At 39.9% G+C, this 27,570-nt stretch overlaps 1 protein-coding gene and 1 long non-coding RNA gene across 3 annotated transcripts in view; one reads left to right on the top strand and one right to left on the bottom strand.

Moving 5' to 3' along the window:
- The window catches only part of CTSC (cathepsin C), a 34,729-nt gene extending 20,942 nt beyond the window's left edge, over positions 1 to 13,787 (bottom strand). Inside the window, exons 1-4 of one of the 2 annotated variants that reach the window (XM_084773384.1) lie at positions 13,474 to 13,787; positions 10,840 to 10,985; positions 5,247 to 5,331; positions 381 to 3,566 (exon numbers count right to left, since the gene is read on the bottom strand). In XM_084773384.1, the coding sequence (XP_084629510.1) occupies positions 3,556 to 3,566; positions 5,247 to 5,331; positions 10,840 to 10,985; positions 13,474 to 13,729 (498 nt within the window). In that variant the 5' untranslated portion in view covers positions 13,730 to 13,787 and the 3' untranslated portion in view covers positions 381 to 3,555. Of the gene's footprint in view, positions 1 to 380; positions 3,567 to 5,246; positions 5,332 to 10,839; positions 10,986 to 13,473 lie in introns of those variants that run through there. The other variant, XM_084773383.1, reaches the window with a different exon arrangement.
- Positions 13,788 to 13,909: 122 nt separating this feature from the next.
- Positions 13,910 to 17,973, top strand: LOC311581668. The gene is made up of 3 exons (XR_014773840.1): positions 13,910 to 14,157; positions 14,855 to 14,936; positions 17,222 to 17,973. It is a non-coding gene; the product is annotated as an uncharacterized lncRNA (long non-coding RNA).
- Positions 17,974 to 27,570: the final 9,597 nt, after the last annotated feature.

Here is a 27,570-nt window from a genome sequence, read left to right as displayed (position 1 = left end):
TTACTCTTCCCTGGAGCAGTACCTCAGAGATGTTTGAGGAGGGGGAGAGAGAGAGAGAGAGAGAGAGAGAGAGAGAGAGAGAGAGAGAGAGAGAGAGAGATGTATCGCATTTGACCAACACTGAAACCAGAGACAGTTACTCAAGTTTTTTCTCTCACACCTCCTTCCAGTGCAGATAGTGACATAGATGCAAAGAAAGCCTCCCCATGTCCTGCCACTTTTATAATGTGAGGAAACAACAAGGCTAATTTGACTAAATCCACATTCAGCTAAATACCTTCAGACTCCCGTAGCTTTTTCAGAAAAAAAAAAAAGCCAACTTCCTTAATTCTGCTCCAAGAATAAGCATGGGCTTTCTGCCCATTAACAAGACTAAACAGTTTATTTTAAAAAGTTGAATTCTTATTAAAGGCAAAGTTTCCAGAAGTTGCAAGCAGATGATGATACTTCTTAAGCTGAAAATACTGGCATTTGGATTAAAATACAAGAATGAAAGATGATAAATTTGATTATTACCCTGGGCATAACAAATCCTCTTTCATGCTACCCTAGGACCCACTGAAGACATAAAACTCTCTAGTTTCCTAAGTCACTAAATTTAGTCATAGCTCCAAAAGCTAGAACTTTACTATCTTAGAGCTCTTTTTTGGCTTTATACATTTGAGAAGTTTTAAAAAAAATAATTTTTTTTGAGATGTTTAAGGCATAAGTAGCATAAGTAAATGAACACACACACACAAGTGAGTCTGGTATCTTTTCTAGTAAGCCATTTAGCAAATGGCCTGAGGACTTGTCATAGCCTCTTAGGGCACAAAGGTACCAACACTCCAGAAACTTCAATAAAAACAATACCACAATGAGGTATTTTTTTTCAAGCTTCTTTCTCACAGAATTATTTATTAAAGTCATTTATTTCATGCTATTTAACACATATTGCATAATACACAGAAAATACAGTGTTTTGTAATACAAAGTCAATAACCGCTTTTCTTACAAAGCAGGACAGAATACAAACAAGCAATTATGACAAACAATGCTAAGCTCTAGTGTGTTTGTGAGCCCTTCTGGCACATATGTATGATTTTGTAGCCACTAATTTGCTCTCATAAACATTTAGAAACCAAATTACAGAGAGAAACAAAATTCAGATGAAAATATTTCTCAGAAAATGTATGTGTGTGTGTGTGTGTGTGTGTGTGTTCCCAACAGCATTTTTAGACCCTGAAAAATCAGCTTTAACATATATAAATCTTTGAGGACTCTGAAACTTGATAATATTTTTTAGATCAAAGAACAGAAAAGACATGGTACCATTCCTGGCCAATGTTTCTAGAACCCAAGAAAAGTTATGTTTTGTGTGTTGCTGTAAATAAGAATGCCCCCCCCCCACACACACACACCATAAGTTCATATACTTTAATACTTTGTCCCACATGGTGGAACTACTTGGATAAGATTAGGAAGTATGTCACTAGAGGCGGGCTTTGAAGTTTCAGAAGACTTTACAATTCCCAGTTAGCTGTCTCTGCCTAGTGCTCACGGGTCAAGATGTGATGAGCTCTGAGCCATTCTTTCACTCTTCCATCATGGACTCTAACGCTCTGAAACTATAAGCCAAATTAAACACTCTCTAGTATAAGTCTCTTTGTCATGGAATTTTATAACTAGAAATGTGTGCACTAGAAAAATAGCTACCACTTAGTAGGCTAGTATAACTTGTAAAAAGTATGCCAAAAAAAAAAAAAAGTGTAGTTCACTTCCAGAGACCTATAAGGCTCTTTTTGCATTACCTACTGAAAATGAAGACAAAAAAGCACATTTCTATCCTGGAAGAGAAAGACACCAGACCATTCCTTTACAAGTACAAACCAGAGGTACCTGCAAGGACACCAAATCCTAGATGTTGAAGACAATAAGAACCAGAGGCAGGATGGGGGAATAAAAAAGCTCATCAAACCAGTAAATATGACATGGGATAAAACTATCATTGTGACTCACATACCAAAAATCTTCCTAGCTAATTGAGGTGCAGGAGAAAAGCCCAGTGGATGACATGGACTAGTTACACATGCATCTTTTATGTCTTCCAAGCCAGCTGGAAACCAAGGGAGAGGGAAATGACTCCACTGCTATGCAGGAAAGAGCTACAAGATAGCAATCAGGCTAAACAATAGTGCAATTAAGAAAAGTCAATTTCACAAGGGATTACATTGGGGTTTATACAGAAGCTTGATTCCCAATGTGTGCAACCACAAAGGGGGAAAAAAGACAAGTTAATGTTATCTGCTGAGTAAAAGAACACTGTCTTAAAGCAAGAACATGAGTGGGGCCCAGTTGTTAGGAAACCTAAACTGGAAAGCATTCTCCTAAGACTTCAGGAGCAGGCAGAGCAACATCCACTCTGCCCCACTGAACTAACCTACACAATGCTTCTGTGCCGGAATGCATCAGAAAAACAACCCAAATGTGGTTCTAAGTGCCATTTACTTTGTTTAGATGGCTTTTCTTTTATTTTTTCACCCCAGAGAAGTCTTTAGGTTTGAAAGATTAGTATTGTCATTTTACAGTCAGAAAAGGTATGAGATTAAGCATTATAGGTGATAGTATGGGGCTTTTATAGGGCTTTTGGGTTCATAGGATGTCAAGTTCTAGCAAAAAGCTAGCACCTAATTTAAAAACCAAGATGAAGAAACAGAAGGAAAAAAAGAATAGAAAATAAAAGCAGTAAGCACACCATTTTTCTAGCTGGGTGCTCTGCAGGTTCACTGTCTACAAAATACACCTTTCAGTATATGGCTAAGAAAGCATCTTTCCTCTTTCTATGTGGCTTCCATGGGACCATCTTCCCTCCAGTAGCTAACATATTTCCATCTCAGGTCATCTCAAAGCCTTCTAGTTTTGAGAATTTCTCAAGGTAATTTTAAAAAGTAAAGATACCCAGAACGAGACAAGCTAGCTGTGAGTAAAATTTTCACAGTGATAAAACACAGAAGGAAGAAGAAGAAGAAGAAACAGAAGAAGAGAAGAAGAAGAAGAAGAAGAAGAAGAAGAAGAAGAAGAAGAAGAGGAGGAGGAGGAGGAGGAGGAGGAGGAGGGGGAGGAGGAGGAGAGAAGAAGAGGAAGAGAGAAGAAGAAGGCCCCCAAACAAAAACCCCAAATCCTGTCCAGTTTGGAGAAACTATTTTAACACAACAGTATTCATATAGGAAGAGAAAGACAAAGAACTTGATGCATTATAAATCATTCCTCTAACTATTTGAGGCCCCCCCCTGAGATTTCATTGCTTCCAGAGTGTTTTTCCTTTATTCTGTGCAGTTTCTGGTTGTTCACATTCCACAGTGGTGATTACTGTTTTCCAAGGAACCGTTCAGGAGTTCAGGAGGGCAGCCGCCTCGGAGGTAGGTCACCAGGACTCCTCTGCATTTTACATGCAAACAGATTCCAGGAGGGAGTTTAGCTGCCATGGCCTCTGCTAGCTGCTAGCGGTAGAGGTTTGCCTCTTAAGCCAAAGTCTGTTCTCGGCTGTGGTCTTAAAAGAGCCTCTCAACAGACGATCTATTTAATAACTACAAAACAAAAACTAGGGTTACAAGCAACAAAGATCACAACCATCTCAACACTTTATCACAGTAACCTTTGTTTAGTAAAAAGGGAAAAAAAGCAATACTAGCACTAATATATTAGGTGTTGATAGGTTGGGTTTTTTTTTTTTCAAGCTATTAAAGACATTCAGATAAAATTGCTTTTGAGCTCAGTGATTAAAAACAAAACAAAAAGTGTATTATGCATGCAGGCAACATGCTTGCAAAGCACATGCATCTGAAAGTGACTGTCTCCCTAAAAGGCTAATGTGATTTAAAGTATGCTGAAGCACCAAGTTAAATTCTAGCATCTTAGATCCACAGCACAAGTCTTGCACATATCGTCCTAGTATTTCTTGGATGTATGTCTAAGTAGTAGGATATATACTCCACCTATGAAACAAAGGCTAGGGTTTATCTTTTCTACTGGCATATGTCTCTCCAAAAGGGGATGGGATGTTGCAGGATATAGGGCAGAATTTCATCAATTGTATTGAGAAAACAGTGGATCCACTTTGGGAAGGTTTTCCATTCATTCTTTTTTCCTAAAGTACCACCATGTAATACATTAAAAATTCTGTGCAGTTCTGAACTACAGGAAACTAACTGATTCTTTACTTATTCGGTTCCCTGGAGAAACAAAGAAGACCCAGCTCATTTCTGTCAGTTGTGCTCACTCTGAGGTGGTCTTAGAGGCTGACACTAAATTTTAAGAGTGTATAGTCACTGAGTAGCCCAAGACAGTTCCTTTCTGGTTATATAAATGCTGAGGACCTATTACAAAGCCTGGTATAAAGCCTGAAATGTGGCTACAGAGTGATGGTGGTGCTTTCAAGACCTGTTCTCACTATTCATTTTCTCATCTGGCTTTTAAAACTTAGTATCCAAGAAAAAGAGGAAGGACAAGGAGAAACAATATTATTCTAAAACCCAAGGAAAGGTAAGACATCCCATTGATTTTATTTGATTATCACCCAGTATTCCCATCAAATTCTATGGGAGCAGTAATTTACATATTTATTCTGAAAATATGAAATGAAGGAGCCAAAGGGATCTTTTTTCAGTCAAAGGTCTATCCTCTTAGTAGAAGTCACTTTAAAGAGGATGAATGACAACTTGGTGATAAGTGACCAGTATGTCCATTCATTTTGAAAGAGCCATGTTCTCTCTAAAAGATAGATCAAACAACCTGTGACCTCAGTTTAGCACCTTAGACCCATAGCTGTGTTTCCTGTACAATCTTAATGTGGTCTTAACACTGCCTGGATGGATGTCTATGTACTAGGTATACACTATACATGATTTTAACTTGGGGAAGACAAGCTGGGTGGGCAGCTTAGTTACTTTACAAATGTGAACTGAATGTTAGCCAAGCTTTGCCAAGTTGGTCTTCTCCTCTTTGGGTTCATGTCTCCCAAGATTATAATTAAAGTGCTTGGGATTTGATCTTGCAATCAGGACACATTAGGATGGAAAGTTACATAAAATGGCCAAGAAGGTGAAAGTAGCAGAAAGCAAGCTCAAGCAAGAATGCATAGCAAAATAACAATCTGCATTCTCCCTTCCTCTGGAGAATAAATGGGCACTGATATGCATAAGACAAGAGGTTCATGCAGGAGAAAGCAGGCTTAACAATGAAGAGAAGAATATTTCAATTGCGCTCACCCAGTTTGTTCCTCAGATGTGGCAAATCATACATTCCCACAGTTCCCAGCTGCGTGAGCAACTGACTGATAAAATCAGTGACATCCTATGAAGAGTTTATAGTGGTAAACTGAGTCATCACAAAATTTAGCATCCATAACAAAACACACAAGAGGCATACATCAAAATGCTTTTGATACGAACTGTTGGACTGCAGTTCTTCCACAGCCAACCCTTTACCAAAAGTTTTAAAAGTAAATCTAAAGTTTAAAAATACTTTGTGCCCCACTCCACCACTTGCTCTTTCTCTGACTCTCAGTTTCTATCCTTTCTGGGCCACCCCTATTCTTTCCCCTCTCCCACTTTCATAATAAACTTCTTTCCTAATATTAAAAAAAAAATCTATGTTTAATGTACAGAATTTATATTTTTAAAAGCATATCTACTGCAAAAACAATTCTTCTAAAATTCTTTTATCTTAAAAATAAATCCTGAAAACACAGTGAAGAAATTAGTGCACAGGTCTCCTACCCCTCTATCGTGGAAACAAAACTGACAATTCTGGTTTGAAACTTAGAAAAATTCTGGCACATAAACTGTGAAATTAAAAATTGTCATGGCCTACTCAATATGTTGGCCTGGTTCTAAGTAATAGCTTGTTTTATGAACCTGGTGATGGTGGTCTCCCTTTTACTGTTATTATTTGTTAGTCTATAATTCAATTAAGACTAAAAAGCCTAAAAATGAGCTCAATAATCAGAAATTTTAGCTTGACTACCACCAAATACATCAAAGCCATAAGGAGGGCGCAGTGAAATAGCCCAGTGGGTAAAGATATATAAGGCCAAACCTAAAGACCAGAACCTACATTGTGGAGGGAAAGAACTACAGGTTCCTTCTATACAGGGGCTGTGGCCCACAAATGCCCACCACTATCTACAACCTCCACAAAATAAAGAGAAATACACTAAAAAAATATTAGGTATACATAACAAGTCTACTTTCCTCTCTGTTTTTTTTACCCTTTGAATAACTCTCTTCAAAACAAGATGAGAATCTTTCCTACCCCTCTCTTTTCCACTATCTCACAGGAGATAAAATGAGAAAAAGTAAAGGATTGGTGACTTGTTCTCCTTGAAGACATTGTTTGGGGCTCAGTCTGTTTATATGACTTCCTCCAGACAGTGTGGCTTTATATAACTTCTCATAAAAACTGATGAAAGCACATAAAAACACAAGGGAAGAGAAAGAAGTCACTTGCCACCACATGAAGTGAGACATAATCACAGCTGTTTATATTCTACCTGGTTTTGTTGCTTTTTTTTTTTTTAATACGAGACCAGCTTCTCTTTAATATATAGGTACCTCACAGAGGTGTAAATGTGCCACAGGGACAAGGAGAGCCAAATGGCAATTGCCATTATAATCCAATAATGTAGAACCTGTCTGCAGAGTATCTACACAGCCCCGAGTCTTCAAAGAATACGTCTAAGAAGTTTCCATTTTGTCACAAGCCTAATTCTTCCCTTCTGTTTTACAGGAGGTTGTAAAGGCTTAAGTCCCTGCCTGGATCAGAATTCAGGTCAGAGACAGTCTTGAAGAAATAGGAAAAAGAGAACCTTTAAAAATACAAAGCCAAGCTGGATATGGTAGCACATGCCTTTAAATCCAGCACTTGGGAATCAGACTCAGGAGGATCTGTGTGAGTTCGAAGTCAGCCTGGTCTACAGAGTGCATTCCAGGACAGCCAAAGCTATACACAAAGAGACCCTGTCTCGAAAAAACAAAAATAAACACACACACACACACACACACACACACACACACACACACACACACACACCCCGGTTTTCTGTTCAAATTCAAGTATGTAGGTTAAACGCACATGCAAAACCACAGACAAACTAGTTTTACTTCAAGCTACCACATTTTAAGTAATTAAAAACCAAGGCTTTTTTTCATTTGTTTTTTAATGTTTAGGAATCTCCATGTGATGGAAAATATTAATCTTTCATCTGTGCCTGAATAAGATGTGAATAAAGCAAGGTGGTAGCACAGAGACTGACATTAGTCACCTCCAAGCCAAACATGAACGCAGAGAATGGGGGGAGGGGGGGGCGAGTTGGGGCGGACATGTTTGCTGTTGCTACCAGGATACAAAAGTCATGCCTGAGGACAGTCAGAAGTCTGAGAAAAGCACATTTCACACATGTAACGGGAAGCAATGATATGTTCTTAGGTGTGTTAATGAAAAGATCTGGAAATCCAACTGTTTTTTAGAATAATAACATACAGAATTACAACAGCAGGGGAATACAGTAAAATTCCATTAGATGCTTATGTAATAGTTGGGCTGAGTAAGTTTAGCTTATATATGACATTTAAAATTGATGCTATTTATCCATTTGAAGCCAGGCCTTTTGCCCACCACATATAATAAGGAGACTAAGACAGGATTCCAAGTTCAAGGTTAGCATGAGCCACATATCAAGACCTTATCTCAAAAATGCAAACCAAATCAAAGACCAGATTTTAAATACTAGTTCAAAAGATATTTTCTATGCCATTAAAAAAAAAAATCTATGTGCTTTATTCAGTGAATGGGTTTATTTTTTTTTGAATGATATATTTCTCAAAATATGATTTTTCACAGCTGTAGGAAATATCCTGATACTTGTAAAATTTAACTAACTTTGGGTTAACAAAGTCACCCAAAGTACTTGACTCTCCTTTAATTACAAGTCACTGCACTTTATATTTTTTCTTAAAATTTTAGATACTTTCCCCTAGTACTGCTGCTGTACTTGCTACTAAAATGTTTTGCTTCTTTATTTATCTGTTTATTTATTAGTGTATGGGCAGAGGGATGTTTGTGTGTCGTGCTACATGTGCTGAGGTCAGAGGACAACTTTGTGGATCTCAGTCTACCTTTACATGGCTTCTGAGCTCTACCTCGGGTCACCAGGTCTGTGTAGCAAGATTTGAAAACCGTTCACCTGCAGCTGCTTGATTACACTGTTTGAAAAACAAAAATCTAATATATATTATTTGCTGCTTGTTGAAAGTATTATGTTTATCACCAGCCAAATTAACCACGTTGCTTGGATTTTCTGCAGGAAAAGAAAACATGTCCCTGGTAAAGGTTGTGGAAAAATCATTTAAATCCACATTAAAAAATAAAATAAAATCAGTTGGGCAAGAACCCTCTTCCTACTTAGTGAGAGAGTAAGCATTTATCTAATACCACTCTGACAGGGCATCTGTACATTGAGTAGTGAGTTACATTGACTCATTCCTGTAAGCTTGAAAAACACATTTAGCTTTATGTGGCTTTAAAAGTAGTTCTTTGGACCTAATGTGATGAATCCCCTCGCGCTCTGGTAAAATTCTCAACTGATTTGAAAAGAAATGCACAGTGTGCTCCAACTCCTCATTCAGAGGCCAGATCCTCCCTCCACCATGATGGCAAGTACTGTGGGAACTTGCCCTCGCCCGTCTCTGATGATTAGGCTTCTTGGGATTAAATGGTGGTTTTACTAGTTTTCCTGCTCATATTGTGCAATACAGATACATGGAAAGTTTTCTAAGATAAGCGTATAAATTATTTGTTCATTTATTTATACCCCATCTCCAACTTCTTAATGATTTACTCAACTTATTCCCAAAACGAGTTCAAGTTCCTCTATTCCATTCATTCCTGCAAATATCAACTAAGTTTTTTTTCTGTGTCAATGGAGGAAGAAGAAAACCACAAAGACAGTAAAATTATGGCACATCTCAGGGTTCATAATTTAAACTAAGTATCTTTTTTTTTTTTTTTTTTTTTTTTTGTCCATTTCCTTGTCAGGTTTGCAAACAACTTTGATCTGAAGGCAAAGAGCCTTGAACAGCATGTGGCTGCACAGGAGGTCTACGAAACCCTGGCCCTAAACGTGAACAAACAATGGCGACGACAATGAACATGTTAAAGTGGCCTAGGGAAAGCCTCTGACTGAGGCTTCAGCGCTACACAAAGAACTACAGGCAACTGAGGACTTCTGGGATGGGGGGAAATCTTCCCCAGGGAAGGACACACCAACTAGTGATCCAATACTAAACAGTCAGGCCTGAAAACATATGTATAAGAATGTCATACAGATGAAGCAAGTTAGACATATTTACTTAGGAACATGTGTGTGTGTGTGTGTGTGTGTGTGTGTGTGTGTGCGTGTGTGTGTGTAAAGAAATAATAAAAAAAATAGAGGCCATGAATTTGCAAAAGAGAAACAAAGGATACATAAGAGGGTTTGGAGGGAGGAAAGGGAAGGGGGCTATATTATATCTCAAAAACAAACAAAACAAAAAAACACCAAAACAACCTAGGCCCATTCTAATACACACTGAGAACTAAATTCCGATTTAATACATCCACCAGATCCACCATATGACTGAAATTTGAGATTCAGATGCTGTTGGGATAGATTGTAGTATAGTGCTTGCTGTTGATATTACAAACAGCCACCCTTGGCTTTAACTAACCAAATGGGCTCCTAACAATTCACAGACTGATTCTTACCAGATAGGAATTGAATCTTCCTCCAGATCTCTTTTATTTATTTATTTATTTACTTACTTACTTATATTAATGAGGTCTTCTGTATTAAAATATCTTTGGGAGCTATTATTCCAAGAAATATGTTTGGCTCAGAATACTATATCCTGGAGACGATTCAAGTTCCATGAAAACATCAAACTTAGAGGTTAGGTGATCTGTTTTTAACAGATGCATGGCCCAGTTTCCCAGAAGTACTTATAAATGGTCTGTTCTTACCAGATGCTCCAGCGGCTGCAAAGACTATGAAAAAACTCTGTATATATATATTCTACGTATAATGAGAAACAGCTGCTTTAGGTTCAAGTTACTCGAACCACTTAATAGTAAGCCTATAGGGAAAGTTTTAACTCTTCCGTAAGAAGGAGCACGTGGGAGCCACAGAACCAAGACAGTCCCGCCCATTTTAATCCAAGAATGCTTATACCTGGAAGTAGTGTTTGTATACAGGAACAGACAATGGTCCTTTACTAGTCAGAGAAGTAAAATTCCAGCAGGGTAAGCCAGCCAGTCTTTTGCTTAAAACAGTCCAAGGAGCACAGTGACTTTTATGCATTCTATTTCACTCTCTACTTTAGCCAAATAAATTCTTCACATGACCATATGTAATTCATTTTAATACTCCAACGAGTCCTTGAGGCCAGCCTCTGCGCCAGCAGGACATGATTAGAAGGCTTGGATGAACTCCAGACAATGAAATTTATCATCTCCTTATCCTTCCTACAGATTCACTACAAAGCTAGTGAGTAAGAAAACAGATATTGAAAAGTAAAAAGTATAGTAATACAAGAAATAAGATTTTTTTTATACTTTCCAAAATACATAAACACAAAACTACACATTTTCCAATGTACAAACTTATTCAAATTATAGTTTTTAAATGTCAAATTTACAATAGCCATCTTGTCTTCGAAAACTAGTGTGTCTACTGTAGTTATGCTCTTCGTGTAAAAGTTAGCACTCCAGAGGTCCCTATGGCGGAGATAGTTTAGATAACAAATGACTGGAAACCAAAAAACTAACCTTGAAAAACGCAAACCATTTGTAGTCATTCAACACAATCTCGAAGCCTTGGTTGTAAATGAGGGTGAAGTGGCCAGAATTGCCCACTTCATCATAAGCTGTGTCCAACTTTTTCAGGTGCACCACCACCTTTTCTTCTGTTGGTCCTAAGGAAAACAAAATGCACAACAAAAAGTTAACTGAACCCCTCCCCCCCAAGGGAGCACATCTCCATAATTTCTATGGTAAGGTACTTTCTGACCTTGCAGCCTTACTGAGATTAATGATCTGGCTTATTTAAAAAAAAGAAAGAAAGAAAGAAAGAAAGAAAGAAAAATTGGTCTCTCCTGGAACACGTAGCACAAGCCTTTAATTATAAACCGTGCACTGGGGAGCTGGAGGTAGGCAGAGTTCGAGGAGACTAGCCTGGGCTATGTATACACTCAGTAAGTTGTAGACTATTTAGGGTTACACATTTAGACTCTGCCTAAAAAGATTATTTTTTTCCTTATGAATCTCAATTTTGTTCCCTCTATATGGTGATGGAGGCATCCAGGCTAGCCTGTGAAGTGAGGTTTCTGAAAAGCACACAGGCCAAGAGATCACAGGCAACCAAACACTTACAATATTTTCCAGTTGGGTGTGTCATCTCAGCCCTCTAGAGTCAGAGGTGGATTTCTGCAAGTTTAAAACCAGCCTGGTCTACATACCAAGTTACATGTAAACCAGGGCTATATAGTAAGATATCTTGAAAACAAAAACAAAAACAAAAACAAAAAAAAAAAAAGGAGGAGGAGGAAAAGAAACAAAAAAAAGAAAGGAAAAACAAAGAAAAAAACCATTTTTTTCTTACAAAGAATGGGGAGGGGACTGTTCAAAATTACAGAAAGAAGCCAGGCATGGTGGTGCATGCCTTTAATCCCTCACTCAGTGAGGCAGAGGCAGGCGGATCGCTGTGAATTTGAGATCAGCCTAGTCTAACAAGTGAATCCAGGACAGTCAAAGCAACACAAAGAAACCCTGTCTCCAGCACCCCTCCACCCCCCCAAGAAGGAGCCGGGATGGAAGGTGAAGTTAAAAACTACTGATTTAAAAAAAGAGAAGATTATATAGGAAGAAGCTTTAAACCATAAGGATGTGTTGAGCCCATTAAGACAGAAAGCAGTCTTCTGGACAAAGAAATGAGGTACCTACCTCTTTCCTCAATCTAGATTAACACTTAGCCTGAATCCTTCTGAAGGATTCAGCCAACATGAGGCTTCTAATACATTTTTTGGGTTTTTTGTTTGTTTGTTTTGTTTTGTTTGTTTTGTTTTTCAAGACAGAGTCTCTCTGCATAGCCTTGGCTGTTCTAGACTCACTTTGTAAACCAGGCTGACCTCGAACTTACAATGATCTGCCTGCCTCTGCCTCTCGAGTGCTGGGATTAAAGGCATGCCTCACCACAGCCCGGCCGTGAGGCTTCTAATACATAAAAATAGTTTGAGTTGATATTAATGTTTAACTATCAGAATACCAGGGGTCAAATCTGTGTGTGTTTACCTGTTGGGTTAGAGTCACAAGGTTTATAGGCAGAGGCTCCTAGAAAAAACGTTCAGCTGTGTCCACGCAGTCCCACACTTCTTTGCAGCCCTTCCTTCTTTTACAGTAACACCCCAGGTGGAGACTGCATGTGATAAGGCAAAGCAAACCTGTTCTCCCTTCTGCTTCACCTCCATGCTCAAATTTAGAAAAGAAACAATGGTAGACACCGCCCACTCTGAAGCGAAACCCGTAGTCACCTGGAATTACTTAAATGACCTTTTTAGGGGAGATGTAATAGCCTTTCTTTCTGCTGACAAGGAAGCTACAGCTGAGAGTTAAGTTTCTCTGTGCAAGTCAGACTGTGAGGGAAGACCAGAAGTGTCGCTCTTCTGATGTGTTCTGAAGTTTTCTTAGAGGTAAGCAATTAGTCTGAGGCACGTGGAATGGCCCAGGGTTCACTCACTACACATTAACTGATAGAACTCCCATGAGCCAAGGCATTGTGCTTGGTTCCAGGCATTTCCAACTACTGCCGGGTAAAGCGTGACAAAAGAACCAGAAAACAGCTTTTGTGTTATCTCTTGCAATCATTAAACAGTGCAGCCAGAAATGTCAAGGTAAATAGCACGTGACACAGGCCCAGTTAGAAATCCTCTGGGAGAGAATGGTTCTAGCCCACAACCTCACCGCGGGGAGAGGGGAGCGCATCGCCGCCCCCCCCCAAAAACGAACGAACCAAAAACCAAAAACCAACAATAACAAAAATCTTGCTATGCCCTACAGATTCTGAGCTCAACAGGAGTTTTTAAAACAACCTGTCAGAACGGAGGAGAGGATCAAGAAGGCAGTTCTCCACTCCTATTCAAGAAATCAAAGCAAATAAAACAATTTTAACATCTGGGGAAAGTTTTCTTGAAGATACGAGTTATAACCAAGAAAATAAGTGTAAAGTTAGAAGTTCTCAGCAGCTCAAATTCAACTTGGCGGCCCTGGCTCTGGCTCTGGCTCGGATTCCCCCAGGAGACCGGTCGTCTGCTTTTAACTCTGCGGTCACCCGCAAGCGACGGCCCTGAGCCAGGAGGGACTCAGGGACCGAAAAGAGCAACTCGGGGATCCCGGGACGCGGCTTACCCATCTCTGAGCAGTTTACGTCTCCTCGGGGACGTCGGGGGCCCACCTGGAAGACCCAGGAACCAAGCAGGTCAGGGTAGGTGCAGTTGGCAGGTGTGTCGGAGCGCACTGTGCAGACTTCCAAAACCACCAGGAGCAGGACGGCGCACAACAAATGGGGCCAGGGACCCATGGCTGATGGCGCCCGGGAAGCAGATGGCAGAGAAAGCAAGGACTGGAGCACCACGCGATGGGAGTCAGGCGACCCTAGTGGCATGCGCCTTAAAATACCCTGGAGTCCGGAAACCCTAGGCCCGTGGGCGGGGTTACGTTACAGGGCAGTGAGAACCGAATGAGGTGGGGGGAGGAGCGGAGAGGCTGCGAGGGTGGGGGGTGGAGAGACTGGGGATATGGGGCGGGGCAGGGTGTGACTAGGTGAGGCCGGACGAGATTAGGAAGATCTGTGAGGCGAAGACTTAAAAAAGTGGCCTTAGAAAGTTAGAGATCTGGCAGGGTGGGGATGGGCAGCACTAAGAGGGAGAACTGTGGCTTTGGCGGACTTCTGCCCCTCAGCGCCTCCAGCCAGACCCTAAAGCTGAGGACTCTATTGCTGAGTTTTGTAATGACAGTGTGATTAAAATAGAACCTCCCGTCCCCACCCCCACCCCAGGACAGGGTTGACCTAGAGACTTAGGTCTACTGAAGGTAAATTCTCTTTCCCTTGTTTTCTTCTCTTGATCTTCACTTGCATTTTTGTCTCCTGCGGAAAAACTTTCCTCGCTAACTTCAGCCACTCGAGTTGTTTGATAACTTATGTTCCATTTCTCAACTCTACCTATTTATCTTTACGGTTTTGTTTGCTTTCCTGTCTGCCCATTTACCAGAAGATTCCAGCGGTAGTGAGGTGGTGCATATTTGCAGGTTAGGCGCGTCAGATTTGTTTTCCCTCTCTGGAATATTATAGGATTTGTTGAATGGGGTGAGGGGGTGGAGGAGGTGACAGGACTCTCAATGATAACATTGTTCAAGCCCTTTTATTTTCAAAACAAAAAAGCAAGAGGTAGAGAAAGAGGAAGTAGCTTGCCCAGCGTGACCTGAGGGTGGTCATGTTCTGAGCTTCCTCGTCAAGCGTGGCGTAGGGTGAGAGGATGGGAAAGTTGTCTTCAGAGCCTTACCTTTCTGATTCAGACTTCCGGCTTGCAGTTAGATCGCATCTTTACGGAAGCCTCCCCCCTTCTTCTGAGAGCTGTTCTAGGCTGCCTGGCTGTTGGGAGCTGGGCTTATGTTCCTTCTGAGCTAACTTGTGGATACAGAGATGGACCACAAGCTGACTTGATGTGTCTCTTTGCCCAATTAAGCTTGCGCTTTTTTTTTTTTTTTTTTTTTTTGCCCCGTCTCACAGATCATAGATATTCGCATGCAGACTTTTTCCACTGAGGGCAAGCAGTCTGAGGAAGCAAAGTGGTTGAAGAAAAACCGCTTCTGTAAGTTTCTGCTTTAAAAACACTCAGGCTTCTAAGCCTGAAGGCACGCTTTGGGCTTTCTTGGGTAGTAAGGGGTGAAAGTGCTCTTTAATGTGAAATTAAGCTACAAGAGCTAAGTGGAGGAAGGACCAACACCTTTTACATTTTATAGGCCTTTCTAGGATTAAGAACTGACATTATATAATTAAGCTATCATTTCTTAAAGACACCCTTACATACTAACATCACCTTCTTAAATTTCTGCAAAGTGTGCCCTTGCTGAAAGATTACATTTTTTTTAAACTAAATAATCCATATCTTAGAACTAAACATTGAATTTGGGGATTTCTTTGATGATAATAATCAAAGTAGAACATTTACTTGTGAATTATGAAAAGAAATTGAAGCAGCCTTTCTACTGGGAATGACAAAGAGATCCCTGGTGGAGGGCTCTTGGATTAATGAATACATCTGACATTAAGAAATGGAGACAGAGAGTTGAATCACTTGTTAAATGCCAGTTAATGAGAATCAGCAAGAAACGGATGCAAAGCTGCATGTCCAAGAGTTTTTAGTATAAATAAAATGAGCTTCTAAGCAAAGTGTCTCTGGGCTTCCACAACACAGGGAGCTTTCTAGGAGCAGCACTATCTAGTGTAGTTCTAGTAGTGTAGTGCTGGGGCCAGTTTCCTAGAAATGCAAATTCCTGAGTCCTACCTCATACCTCTGCCAAACCAGATAATGTTGAGGTACGACCCAACAATTGTGTTTTAGTGTCTTTTGGAGGAAACAAACTCAACTTGAGGTTTAGAGATCATTTTCAGAAATGTTCTCAGACTCAAGCTTATAGTCCGGCTGTGGCACAAGCTGCAGTAGATGTGTTATTGTCTTTTGTCTTTTTCTTTTCTTTTTAATCTGTAAAGTATACATAATTATAATTCTTATTTCTATCTCACCTGGTTTTACAATGACTAAGTAAGTGGGTAACAGTTCCCTTCAGATATCAGACATTTGTCGCTGTGTATATTTCTGTTTTTAGAAACAGTTTTCTTCTCTCTTTAACTTTTAAAATTACACTTATGTATGTATGTTGTGTAAGGAGGACATATACAGAGACTGGAGTCAGTTCCATCCTCCTGCCACATCCATCCCAAGATTCAAACTTACCTATCCAGGGTTGGATGCCAGACTTTTACCCACCGAACCAACTCATCAGCCTTTCGCTGCATGTATGTCTATTAGACAACTTTTCCCTGGTCACTAGCCTTCAAAATCCTAGAGTCATAAATAATTTCTAACACACAATTAATTCTCTGCATATTTGTTAAAAGAATGACTAATGCAATGATATGTGGCATCATGATGCCATATTCTCTGCCTTGTGAACTTATGTGAAAAGCACTGTACTGGCATTCCCATCAAAATAAAAGACCTTAGAGGCAGAAAGAACACTGGACATATCAACTCTGGGTATGGAATTTGATGTTACAAATACTTCTGGCATTTGGTTATAATAATGACAATAATAACTTTTTATTTAGTGTATTACATTTTACTAAGGCACTATACCATCATATTTGATATACAGTATGAAGGCAATAAACACACACCATCCTATTTAATAGGTATGATATAATTCTATAAAGTAGTTATTATGTAATTCAATCTTAGTAAAACTGAGGCTCAAAGGACTTCCTTGAGATTAATGTCTATAAAAGAAAAAGTGAGAAAGGAACATATAGAGCCAAGACAAAGTAGGTAAAGAAGAAAAGGACTTAGACTTTGGGAGAAAAAGGAAAAAAAGCCACAGTAAGAGAAGTCTGAGGTAATCACAACCAGCCCAGCGAGGAGTCTGGGTCCCAGGATGGCCTGTACAGCAGGCAACTTGGGCAGAAATGGGCAGTCCCTGGCATGACAGCTGCACTTTCAGTGGCTGGCCTCATTAGGAAGTGGAGGTGGATCCTGGAGTCTTGCTGTGAGCACAGTCACAGCAGGTTCTTTTGAAAGGAAATGGGCTTGCTGTGGCCCCTGTGGTGGCCAGGGAGGGAGACTTGTGTTCAAAATTATGCTCAGTAGGGAAGGGAGGCACCAGTTTGTTGGGGGCTTGTAACACTCTGCCTGGACTTAGGACTTTGCTTGTATCCTAATGTGCTAGGCACCTGGTCAAAACTCCACACCCTGCTGTGCTCCTGTGGTTCATTCAGTGGTGTGATTGGCTTTTCTACCACAGTTTATGCTCTTCCATAGGATTGTGCATCAAGCTTGATCCCAGAGTTCAGCTAATGTTTACCCATTCATTTCCTCAGCAAAATGGATGAAGGAAAGAAAAGCAGAAGAAGAGACGAACAGTCACTGGATTTGAACTGTTACTGTGCGAGCAGTCTCAACCCTAACTTTGTGATGCTGCCTGGTTGCTTAATTGCACGGTTGCATTATTTCTCAAACTCTTCTCACAGCTCACAGTATCTTTGTTTTGCTTGTTTGTTTGACAAGATCTCATTATGTAGCCTTGGGTGACATGGAACTCAAACTCACTGTATAAACCCTTATAGTATGGCCTTCTTCTTATAGAGATCTACCAGCCTCTGCTTCCCAAATTCAAGAACCAAAGGAATCTGCCATGCTCAGCTTTATGACGTATAAAGACTCCAAGATAGTGCTTATTCTACTATGACTAAGAAGGGTTTTTTGAAGGAAAAAAAAAAGCTATTTATTAACAATAATGGCAATAACACACACGAGATAGAACCAGACATGCAGAGCAGGGGCACCCAAGAGTTTCTGTGTCATCATTATCTCAAAAATGAGAACCTCTGCCTAGAGCCTGCACATCATGTCATGACTATGTGACTGCTGGTTGAAACCTACAAAAGGCACCTGCATGCTTGGTTGGGCCAACTGGCATGACCTCAGCCCAGTTTCTGTCATAAGCCCTTTAACAGCCCCTAAACTAGCAACTGAATGATACTCTATGTCCTGTGGACAACAGCTCTCTCTCTCTCTCTCCTTCCTTATTCCTACCTATAAATCTATAATAAACTTTCCTCTTAACGCTGTCCTCTATGGTGCACTAATTTCATTTTACATATTATCAAGACAAGAACCTGTAAACTACTGGCTCAGGGCAGCTTTGGTGGCCTTGGAGTTTCCAGAAGCTTAGCCACACCTCCCCGCTGCTCCTCTCCTCATGTCTTCTAGAGTTAAGCCGGCCTCAAGTGCTGAAAGAAGCTCTGTAGTTTTTGAATCCATTTCAGTATCCTCCTATCAGTAACAATAAAATGAAGGTGACAAGTGACATTCTGTTTTCAAAACCAATCACATCTTCACAGTAGAGATACACTCTGAGACAAGTGTTACTGGGTGATGTTGGCAAATATCAGAGAGCCCTGATTGTCCAGGCCAGAGGTTTTCAGCTTTCCTAAACCTGAGACCCTTTCAAGTTCCTCATGTTGTGGTGACCGCCAACCATAAAATCATTTTCATTGCTACTTTATAACTGTAATTATGCCACTGTTATGAATCATGATGATACATGTACATATATGATATGCATAGCATCTAATATGCAAGCCATGTGAAAGGGTCATTGAACCCCAAAGGGGCCAAGGAGCTAATGACTTTGGATGGTCTTTTGCTACAATGAAAAGACATGGTAAATACAAGATTGATAAAGCTGTTGCACTGTTAACATCCATGCTTTTACATGACTGGAAGCAGTGTTCATTTCGTGTAAAACCCCAGAAACACATGAAGAATATACTTTAAGAACAGCTTACCTAGAATAACATTCTACCTGACATACTGTGAGGGAAGCTGCCTCAAAAATGTGTGTCCTTGCTCAGAAGATAGCAGGGGTGAGCAAGCAGAAGTGGTTATATGACCAGAGCATGAGGGGTAGAGTGAAAAGACACCATGTTAACTAACATGGGTCACTAGCTTCATTTTTTTAATATCAAGTATGGGAATACTCTAGTTTTATTCAGATAATGTATGAGAAAAAAACAAACAAACATCCTTGAATTTGTTAGAATCCTGACCTTATGACATTTTAGAGAATTATTTTTCATATTTTAATAGCTTATTAGCATGTTTATAATGTAGCCTTTTTTCCTACCAATCTGAGGATCTTCTCCCAGAATTTACTACTTCTCTTAATAGATAAAGGCATAGTGGCACGTGCCTTTAATCCCAGCACTCAGGAGGCAGAAGCAGGTGGGTTACTAAGAGTTCAAGGCCAGCCTGGTCTACAAAACAAGTCTAAGACAGCCAAGGCTACATGGAGAAACCCTGTCTTGAAAAACTAGAAAAGAAAAGAAAAAAACAAAACAAAACAAAACAAAACCAAAACTTAGAAAGTTAAGTGGGTTTTCTGGAGAGTCGCTGCTGGAGACTACATATGTAACAACCCAGAAAGGAAATCAGGTTTCAAATTAGAATGTTAGAATGGAGCTAGCTAGAAATGGTCATTCTGAGTGAGTTAACCCAGACCCAGAAAGATACACATGGTAGATACTCACTTATAATTGGACACTAGCCCAACAAGGATGTCCTCTGAGAGTCTTCATTTAGCAGGGGATTGGGAGAGATGCTGGAACTTCCTATTGGGACTCAAGGTAAGAGAGATATGGGAGAATGGGGAAACAGAAGGACCCAGAGGGTCCTGAAACCCTACAAGGAGAACATCAATGCTGGTGGATCTGGACCAGGCGGGTCTGGTCAAACTACTGTACCAACCAAGAACAGTGCATGCAGTAAACCTAGAACCCCTATTCAGGTCTAGCCAATCGACAGTGCATTCTCCACAGCTGTGTGGAGTGGGGACTGACTCTAACATGAACTCTGATGCCCTCTATTTGACCACTTCCCCTTGGTGGGGAGGCCTGGTGGCACTCAGAGGAAGGGTAAGCAGGCTACCAGGATGAGACCTGATAGGCTGTGATCATGTGATGGAGGAAGAGATCCCTTCTGTCACAGGCCTAGGGGAGGGGAATAAGGTGAAAGAGAAAAGGAGGGGGAAATGGGAAGATACAAGTGAGAAGACAACAATTGAGATATAATCTGAATAAATTATTTAAATTTAAAAAAAAAGAAGAAGAAGAAGAAAGTGAGGCTTCCCATGGTGGCACGTGCCCTTAAATCCCAGCACTCTAGCTGCAGAGGCAGGTGGATCACTTTGAGGTCAGCCTGATCTACAAAACAAGTCCAGGACAGCCAAGGCTACACAGAGAAATCCTGTCTCAAAAAACAAAACAAAACAAAAAAACAACAACAAAAAAAACCAAAACAAAACAAAAAAACAAAAAAAAAAAAAGGAGGAAGAGGAGGAGAAAGTGAGGCTTCTCTAATGATTAATGAAGCCAAATACAGAATTGAAAGGAAACAGGTTTTACAAGTGAACTGTTCAGACTGGAAGCAGCTGAGCTGTGAATTCCCACTTCACTGTATATTTGTATTGCGTCAGTCTGGGCTTTTGAAGCAACAATTTAAGGAAGCATTTATTCCATCAAGAGTTAGATTCTCCCCTGGGCCACAGACTAGGCTACCCTTGTCAAGCAAACTCCATATCCTTATTGTGTGTGTACCCTCCTTGGCTCAGCATGGACCAATGCTCCTTGTGCAAAGTCCTTCTTGCTGTTACCCACAGCAACTACCTTCTACATCCACAAACATTTCCTTGAACTGATGAACAAGAAGGGGACCTAAGTGTTTCTCCTGATGATTCCAGCTCCTGTTCTTCCCTGTGCCTCTCATCTGATCAGCAGTGCCCTAAGAATCTCCGCCTCTGACTGCACTTTTTTCTTTTATCAAGTAACTTCACTGTTTGGTACATTTCACTCAGTCCTGCTTTTATCATTTTGAGCAAACTCTCATGACCCCTGTGTGACTGACCTCACTAACTCTTTATTCTTCTAATTGCCCTAGAAACATTTAATCATCAAGCCGCCCAGATTCTTTGTCTCTTTATTACCTTTGTGTCTTTCTCTCCTCTGTCTGAAATACTTCAACATTTCTTTTTCTTTTTCTTTCTTCCTTCCTTTCTTTCTTTCTTTCTTTCTTTCTTTCTTTCTTTCTTTCTTTCTTTTTTTGAGACAGGGTTCTCTGTGTAGCCTATGCTGTTCTGGACTCACTTTGTAGAGCAGGCTGGCCTTCAACTCACAGGGATACTCCCAGAGTGCTGACTGCTTATTTGTACCATTTGCAGAAGACTTTCTCGTAAATAATTTACCTCCGTAGCAGCTCCTCCTTAAACAGCAGTATTTAAAGAGTGCTCCTAGTCAACTTCTTTATTTTATTTGTAAATATTTCTTAAAGCCATGTGGAATTAATATGCGTGCTTTTCTGGAACAAAAACACTAAGCTCTAATTGATTGTCCCATCAATTAGAGAGTTTCAATAAGTATTATTAAATGTTGATTAACAATATACCACTTTACTCTTCAGCTTTAAGAATCAGGTCTAGCTGGGTGATGGCAGCACACACCTTTAATCTCAGGACTTGGGAGGCAGAGGCAGGTAGATTGCTGTGAGATCGAGGCCAGCCTGGTCTACAAAGCAAGTCCAGGACAGCCAAGGCTACACAGAGAAACCCTGTCTCAAAAGACCAAAAGGAAAAAAAAAATCAGGTCTATCAGGAGCAGATTGTCACTGGGTTAATACTAGCATTAACAAGTAATAAATTTGGTATTTCTTACATGTACTATTCACTTCAGACACATTCATCCAGCTTTAGAAACCCAAGACTAGGTAATAAATAAGATTTGCACGAAGTCGCTTACAAACACATGTTGAGCAACAGGAAGTTTAAGCTATGTGTCATCATTTTATTTTCAAAGCTTTGCAGTTTAGGTTGGCTTCCTTTTTTTTGTCGCAGGCTATGCCAGGAAGAAAAGATAATTTCAACAAAGTGAATTCTGAAATAGCAGAACTGCGTCTTGTCAAGAAGTGATCAGAACCAAGCCAACTGGCCTATGCTGGCCGGAGTAAAGGTCGAGACTGTCACTTTCTCCAAGTCGAGAAGCTTCTTTCCTTTTCAGAATCAGATACCTTCCTTAATTAGTGGCAGGGTGGATTTAAACATTTAATTTGGCATAATAATTAAAAGGACAAGAGGATTTATGTGTTCCCCCTCCACATCCATAAGGTAAATGGGTAGATAGGTCATACATAGACAATAGATAGATGGCAGATAGATAGCGTTTTTACTGCTCCCTCACATTAAAGATTATGAAGTCTGGCAAAGGGCCTGGGAGATTGGCTTAGTCAGTAAAGTGCTTGCCACTTAAGCACGAGATCTTGAGTTCTTCCCCACAGCCTCTGCCCCATGTTAATAGGCAGAAGTAGTGGTGCCAGCTGCTATTATAGCAGGAGACAGGACAGACCGGAAGTCCCTGGGATGCACTGGTCAGTCAGCCAAGCCAAATGGGTGAGCTTTCGGTTCAGTGAGGGACACTGAGGTATTAAATAAATTATATGAAATCTTAGAACTGTGTCTTAGATTATACACTGGAAACAATATTCTTTTGATGATAAACACACACACACACACACAGTTTATGCACATTAAGTGGTAGCATGTTCAATATATTCCTCTTCAATCTTATTTTCATTCTTAATAAAATACTTCTTCCTTCTTTAAATGACATTATAGAGATCTTATAGATCTTTTCACTTCAAGCAATTTAATTAATTTGCACAATATAATTGCATAGACATAAACATCTATAATGAATCTATTAAATAATTTTCTTATTAATGGACATTTGCATTTATCTCTTGGTATTTCAGCATTATAATTCTTCACCACTATAAACAATGTCATAAGAAAAATTCTTGAAGATCTATCTTTCCTAAAAATACTTCATTTCATTTAAAAAAGAACAATTGCTAAAAATATACATTTATTTATGTATTTGTATATTTATTTATTTATTTATTTATGTCTGTGTGTATGTGTGTCTGTCTGTCTGTCTGTGTGTGTGTGTGTGTGCACATACCAAAGAATGAATGTTGAGGTCAGAGGACACCTTGCAGGAGTCAGTTCTCTTCTACCACATTGATTCCAGGAAGTAACCTCAGGACATCAGACTTGCTGACAAAAGCCTTTACTTGCTGAGCCATGTGGTCAGCCCAAGGTACTTTCATTTTAAAGAAAGGCAGCAGGACTAATTGATAGAGATCAAAGCTGATGATTGCTGCCCAGAACCACGCTAGGAAGGTCATCGTCTCCAGAGGGCTCAGAAGGTTTTATCGCCTTCACCGAGCTCCTTGCTGAAAACCTTTTTTTTTTCTGAGTTGTTTTGTATGTTAATACTTCAGATTTTAAAAATTTGGTTGGAATACTTCAGATATTTATTTATTTGTTTGTTTGTTTCTGACCCTGCATTTCTACATCACCCAAGGTCTTATTTTATATGTGGCGTGATGCAGGAGTTAACTTATATTTTGATTAGCCACTGCTTCGGATGCCCTTGTTAAAAGTCCTCATTGTCCTACATTTAAGTACCAGATTTAAATATTTTAAATTCTTCAGTACATGGAGGATGTATTATTTAACTTTGTTTTGTTTTAATGTTCAAGTGAAAGTAAATCCATTCAATATTTTCATAATTTTTCAAACATTTTCTTTTTCGTGAATTTTAGAATCTCTCATTTTTATTTTTTTAAATAGTTGTCATGTTCAAAATTGCATGTTTTGTCAACCTCTTCCCTATTATTTCTTAATATAGCATTTAATAAAACTAATGTTAAAATATTTTAGAAAAAAGCTTTTTTGGGTAGGTCTATCTGCAATTGTTTTTGTTTTGCTGTTTTTCTAATTAACTAACCTTTTATTCCTAGTGACTTTTTTCTTTTTATCATATTTAGCTTGGTTTAGTTTTGTTTCTCTAATATATTCATATGATCTTTTAGTAATAAGGACATATTAGGATATATATATGGAGAAAAACTACATCCTTTGGTTAAAACATGAGGTGCTTTTTTTTTTTTTAAATGTATGGCTTATTGTAGGATTCCCAACTTCTTTGATATGTTATTTAAAAGAATCTGTTCCTTATGTTGCCAAGTTATTTTTAGTGTAACATTTTCTTATTAAATGTCACCTGTAAAGTATCATTACAAATTTTATTTCTCTGTAGTCAAGTTGATTATCAGATTATAAGATAAACTTATAAAAAATTTACAATATTTTCTGCGCAAAATAATGCACTGCGCAGTGAGTGTGCTCTCTCTGCAACCCGCCTCCCTCGTTCTTTTCTGTCAGGATTAGCATTAGAATCTGACTGAAATATTTCAGTGTAATTTCAAATCAGCTTTGCAGTTTACCAAATTATTCTTAATATGTTTAATTTCTCTAATTTGCTATGCTGATCTATATTTTAAATCCACGAGTGCTTTTAATGTGTTAGACAAGCAAAATAAAGAGCAACATTGTAAATATTTAGAGGAACAACTAATGGGCAGTAAGGTCAGTCTTGGATGTTATTTTCCCCTCCTCTGCATTACATATTTTTTAAAACCTGGTGTTTGCCTACCCATAAATGTTCTAAAATAGTTTCCTTCTCTGGAATTTCTCTCTAAACGTGTAACTCTAATATTCCTTTCAGGTGCTTGATGGTTTGCCTTTTCTAAACACTGTCTTGTACATGTATACTTGAGACCAAGTTGAGGGAGTAGGCACAGACACAGACTTTTATCATTGGGTGCTTTCATTTTGTAATTTTCAGTTATTTTTCCCCTTTTTGACTTCTGTGATTTTTAGTAGATCTGTGTGACAGGGCAAGACGGCAAAGAGGTTCCTCCATCTTGTCTTCTTGCTGAGGCTATTCCTGGTTTGACTGGAAGCTGTAGAAAGCTATGGAAAACTACCCAACTCTATTCTAGGAACCAAAGGTCAGGATGTTCTAGTGAGCTTATCTGAGCTCTTGATAAAAAGGCTTGTTTGTGCGGAACCCCCTCCAGTGAAGCAGTTATCTTAGTTTCTATTAAAACTGCTTGCTTCAAACTGCTTACTTCTGCAAAGACCTCCTGCAGTTGCTGAGCCAGATGCTGAGACATGGTCTCTGCCTTAAAAAAAAAAACAAAACAAACAAACAAAAAAAACAACCCAGTGTTCTGTACAGTCCAAACCATATCCTAGAACATCTTTGCATGGTCCTAACCTGCTGGAACAGACTTTCAATTACTTATACACTGTGTCTGAGTGGTCATCTCTGGTAAGTTCCCCTTAACCTTTCTGATCCATACAGGGAGCACAGTAACTATAAGTGTGTTACCTGTGAGCTAAGGGCAGAGAAATTAAATTAAAAATTAAACCCATGGGGCAATAGAGATGGCTCAGTGATTTAGACCATAAGAGAGCTCACAGTTTTTTAAATTTAATTAAATTATTCAGATTACATCTCAATTGTTATCACATCCCTTGTATCCTCCTGTTCCTCACTCCCTCCCACTTTTATCCTATTCCCCTGCCCTATATCTGTGACCAAGGGGGACCTCCTCCCCCAGTAAACGGCCATAGGCTATCAAGTCTCGTCTTGGTAGCCTGCTTATTCTTTCTCTGAGCGTCACCAGGCCTACACACCACAGGGAAGTGGTCAAGTTCTGGGGTATCTAACACTATCTTCTGACCTCTGCAGGACCTGTATACACACAGTGCAAATATACATATACGTGCAGTCACATGCATACATATACACATAAAATAAGAACAAATTATTTAATAAGTGAAAGCAGAAAGTGAGAATCAATTATAGAGGGTCTAAAATATACAAACACTATGCATGTTCACACTATCTAATACTTAGGGCTGCAATAAAGAATTCGTAAATACTAAGGCTGGAAGTTTAGCTCCATGGGAGAGGGCTGGTAAAGAACACAAGGCCTTGAATTGTGTGTGTGTGTGTGTGTGTGTTCAGAATTTGGGTATGAAATGCCCCAATCCTCTACACCCTGCACTGTATTTGAACAGTTGATCTGCAGGTGGTAGAACTCTTCTTGGAGACCATGAAGCACTTATGAGTAGGCAGGGTTCTCCATGAAAACAGTGGGTTGCTTTGGGTGAGCATTATGGGTTACAATGCAGTCTGTGCTCTGGCTAGGTTTCTTCTCCAATGTTTTGACAGCTAATAGGGTACAAGCAAGTCCCTCACACTCATGCTGCTGGAACTGCAAGCTGTGAGCCACTCCAACCACCATGTCTGTCCTGTTGAGGTGAACTGAGCCTTCTCAAACTGTGACCTAGGTATTTAATCACAGTGATGAGAGAAGCAAATTAAGATACTAAATTAGTGCTGAGAGTGAGATGGTTGCTCTAATAAACCTCTCTGTGGGTCTCAGACTTTTGGAACCGGATTGTGGAAGGAATGTGGAAGAGTTTAGAGCTATGGTACAAAAAGCCCTAGAATGCTATGAAGAGCTTACAAAATCATTCTGGTGGGCATGTAGAACACAGTGTTCTGTTGACAAGGGGCCAGAGAGGAAGTTTCAGAGCGGAGCAAAGACTCCATTGGAAGGCTAGAGACCATTCAGGTTGCAGCCTAACAAATCATCTAGCTACAGTCTACCCGTGTCCTGAGGATTTAAGCCGGAATGAATTAAAAGCGATGTGCTATTTTGTTTGGCAGAAGAAATTCAAGGCAGTGTAGCTGTGGCAGGGCTATTGCTCACTGCCTTTATCTGGATTTGCGGTGAGAGAATAGAAGTTGAAGTAGAAAGACATGGTACATAATTCTGTTTGGTGAGGAAAAGATTATAAGCTCAGTCATAGTTGTGGTCAGGGCAGTTAAATTTTGTGCAGACAGAATGGCTTAATTTAGTTGAAGAAATGCTGTGAAGTTTGTGAAGTTTTCTATAGGACAAGAGTGTTGACCCTTAACCTTATCCATTGAGACCTTCAGTCATATACATATAATTTTTAAAAAGTTTATTTACTTTACATCCCGATTGTAGCCCCATTCCTCATCTCTTCCCAGCCCCACCCTCCCTCCCTAATCCCACCACCACCATCAGTACCACCACCACCCCTTAGTCCTCAGACAGAGGGATCCCTCCTCTCCTACCATCTGACCCCAGCCTACCAAGACTCATCAGGACCGCCTGCATCCTCCTCCTCAGTAGCCTGGCAAGGCCGCCCCATCAGGTGGAAAAGTGATCAATGAGCAGGCAACAGCGTCCATGTGATGCTTAATTCCCATTCAGGAGGGCAAATAGAATAGACACCAGAAGTGGTTGAAGAGAGGGAACAGGAAGGGAGCCTGCTATGGATGGTCGCTGAAAGACTCCACCCAGTAGGGGATCAAAGCTGATGCTGTGACTCACAGCCAAACTTTAGGAAGAGTTCAGTGAGTCTTGTGGAAGAGTTGGGGGATAGAAGGTCCTGGAGGGGACAGGAGCTCTGCAAGGAGATTAAAAGAGCCAACAAATCTGGGCCCAGCAGTGGGGGTTGGGGGCTGTAAGGACTTATGCACCAACCAAGGACCATGCATGGAGAGGATGTAGACCTCTTGTTTAGATGGACTGGATAGGCAGCTCAGTCTCCATGCGGGTCCCCTAATATGAGACCTCCAGTCTTTAAGATAAAAAATCGATTTGAAAACATCACATGAAAGGCTGTCTTGGCAAGGGTAGTCTTCTTGAACTCATGAATGTCCTGCCT

The sequence above is a fragment of the Acomys minous genome (assembly GCF_964271855.1).
Source record: "Acomys minous genome assembly, chromosome: 2".
NCBI lineage: Eukaryota > Metazoa > Chordata > Mammalia > Rodentia > Muridae > Acomys > Acomys minous.
This window is presented reverse-complemented; position numbering and strand designations above follow the sequence as displayed.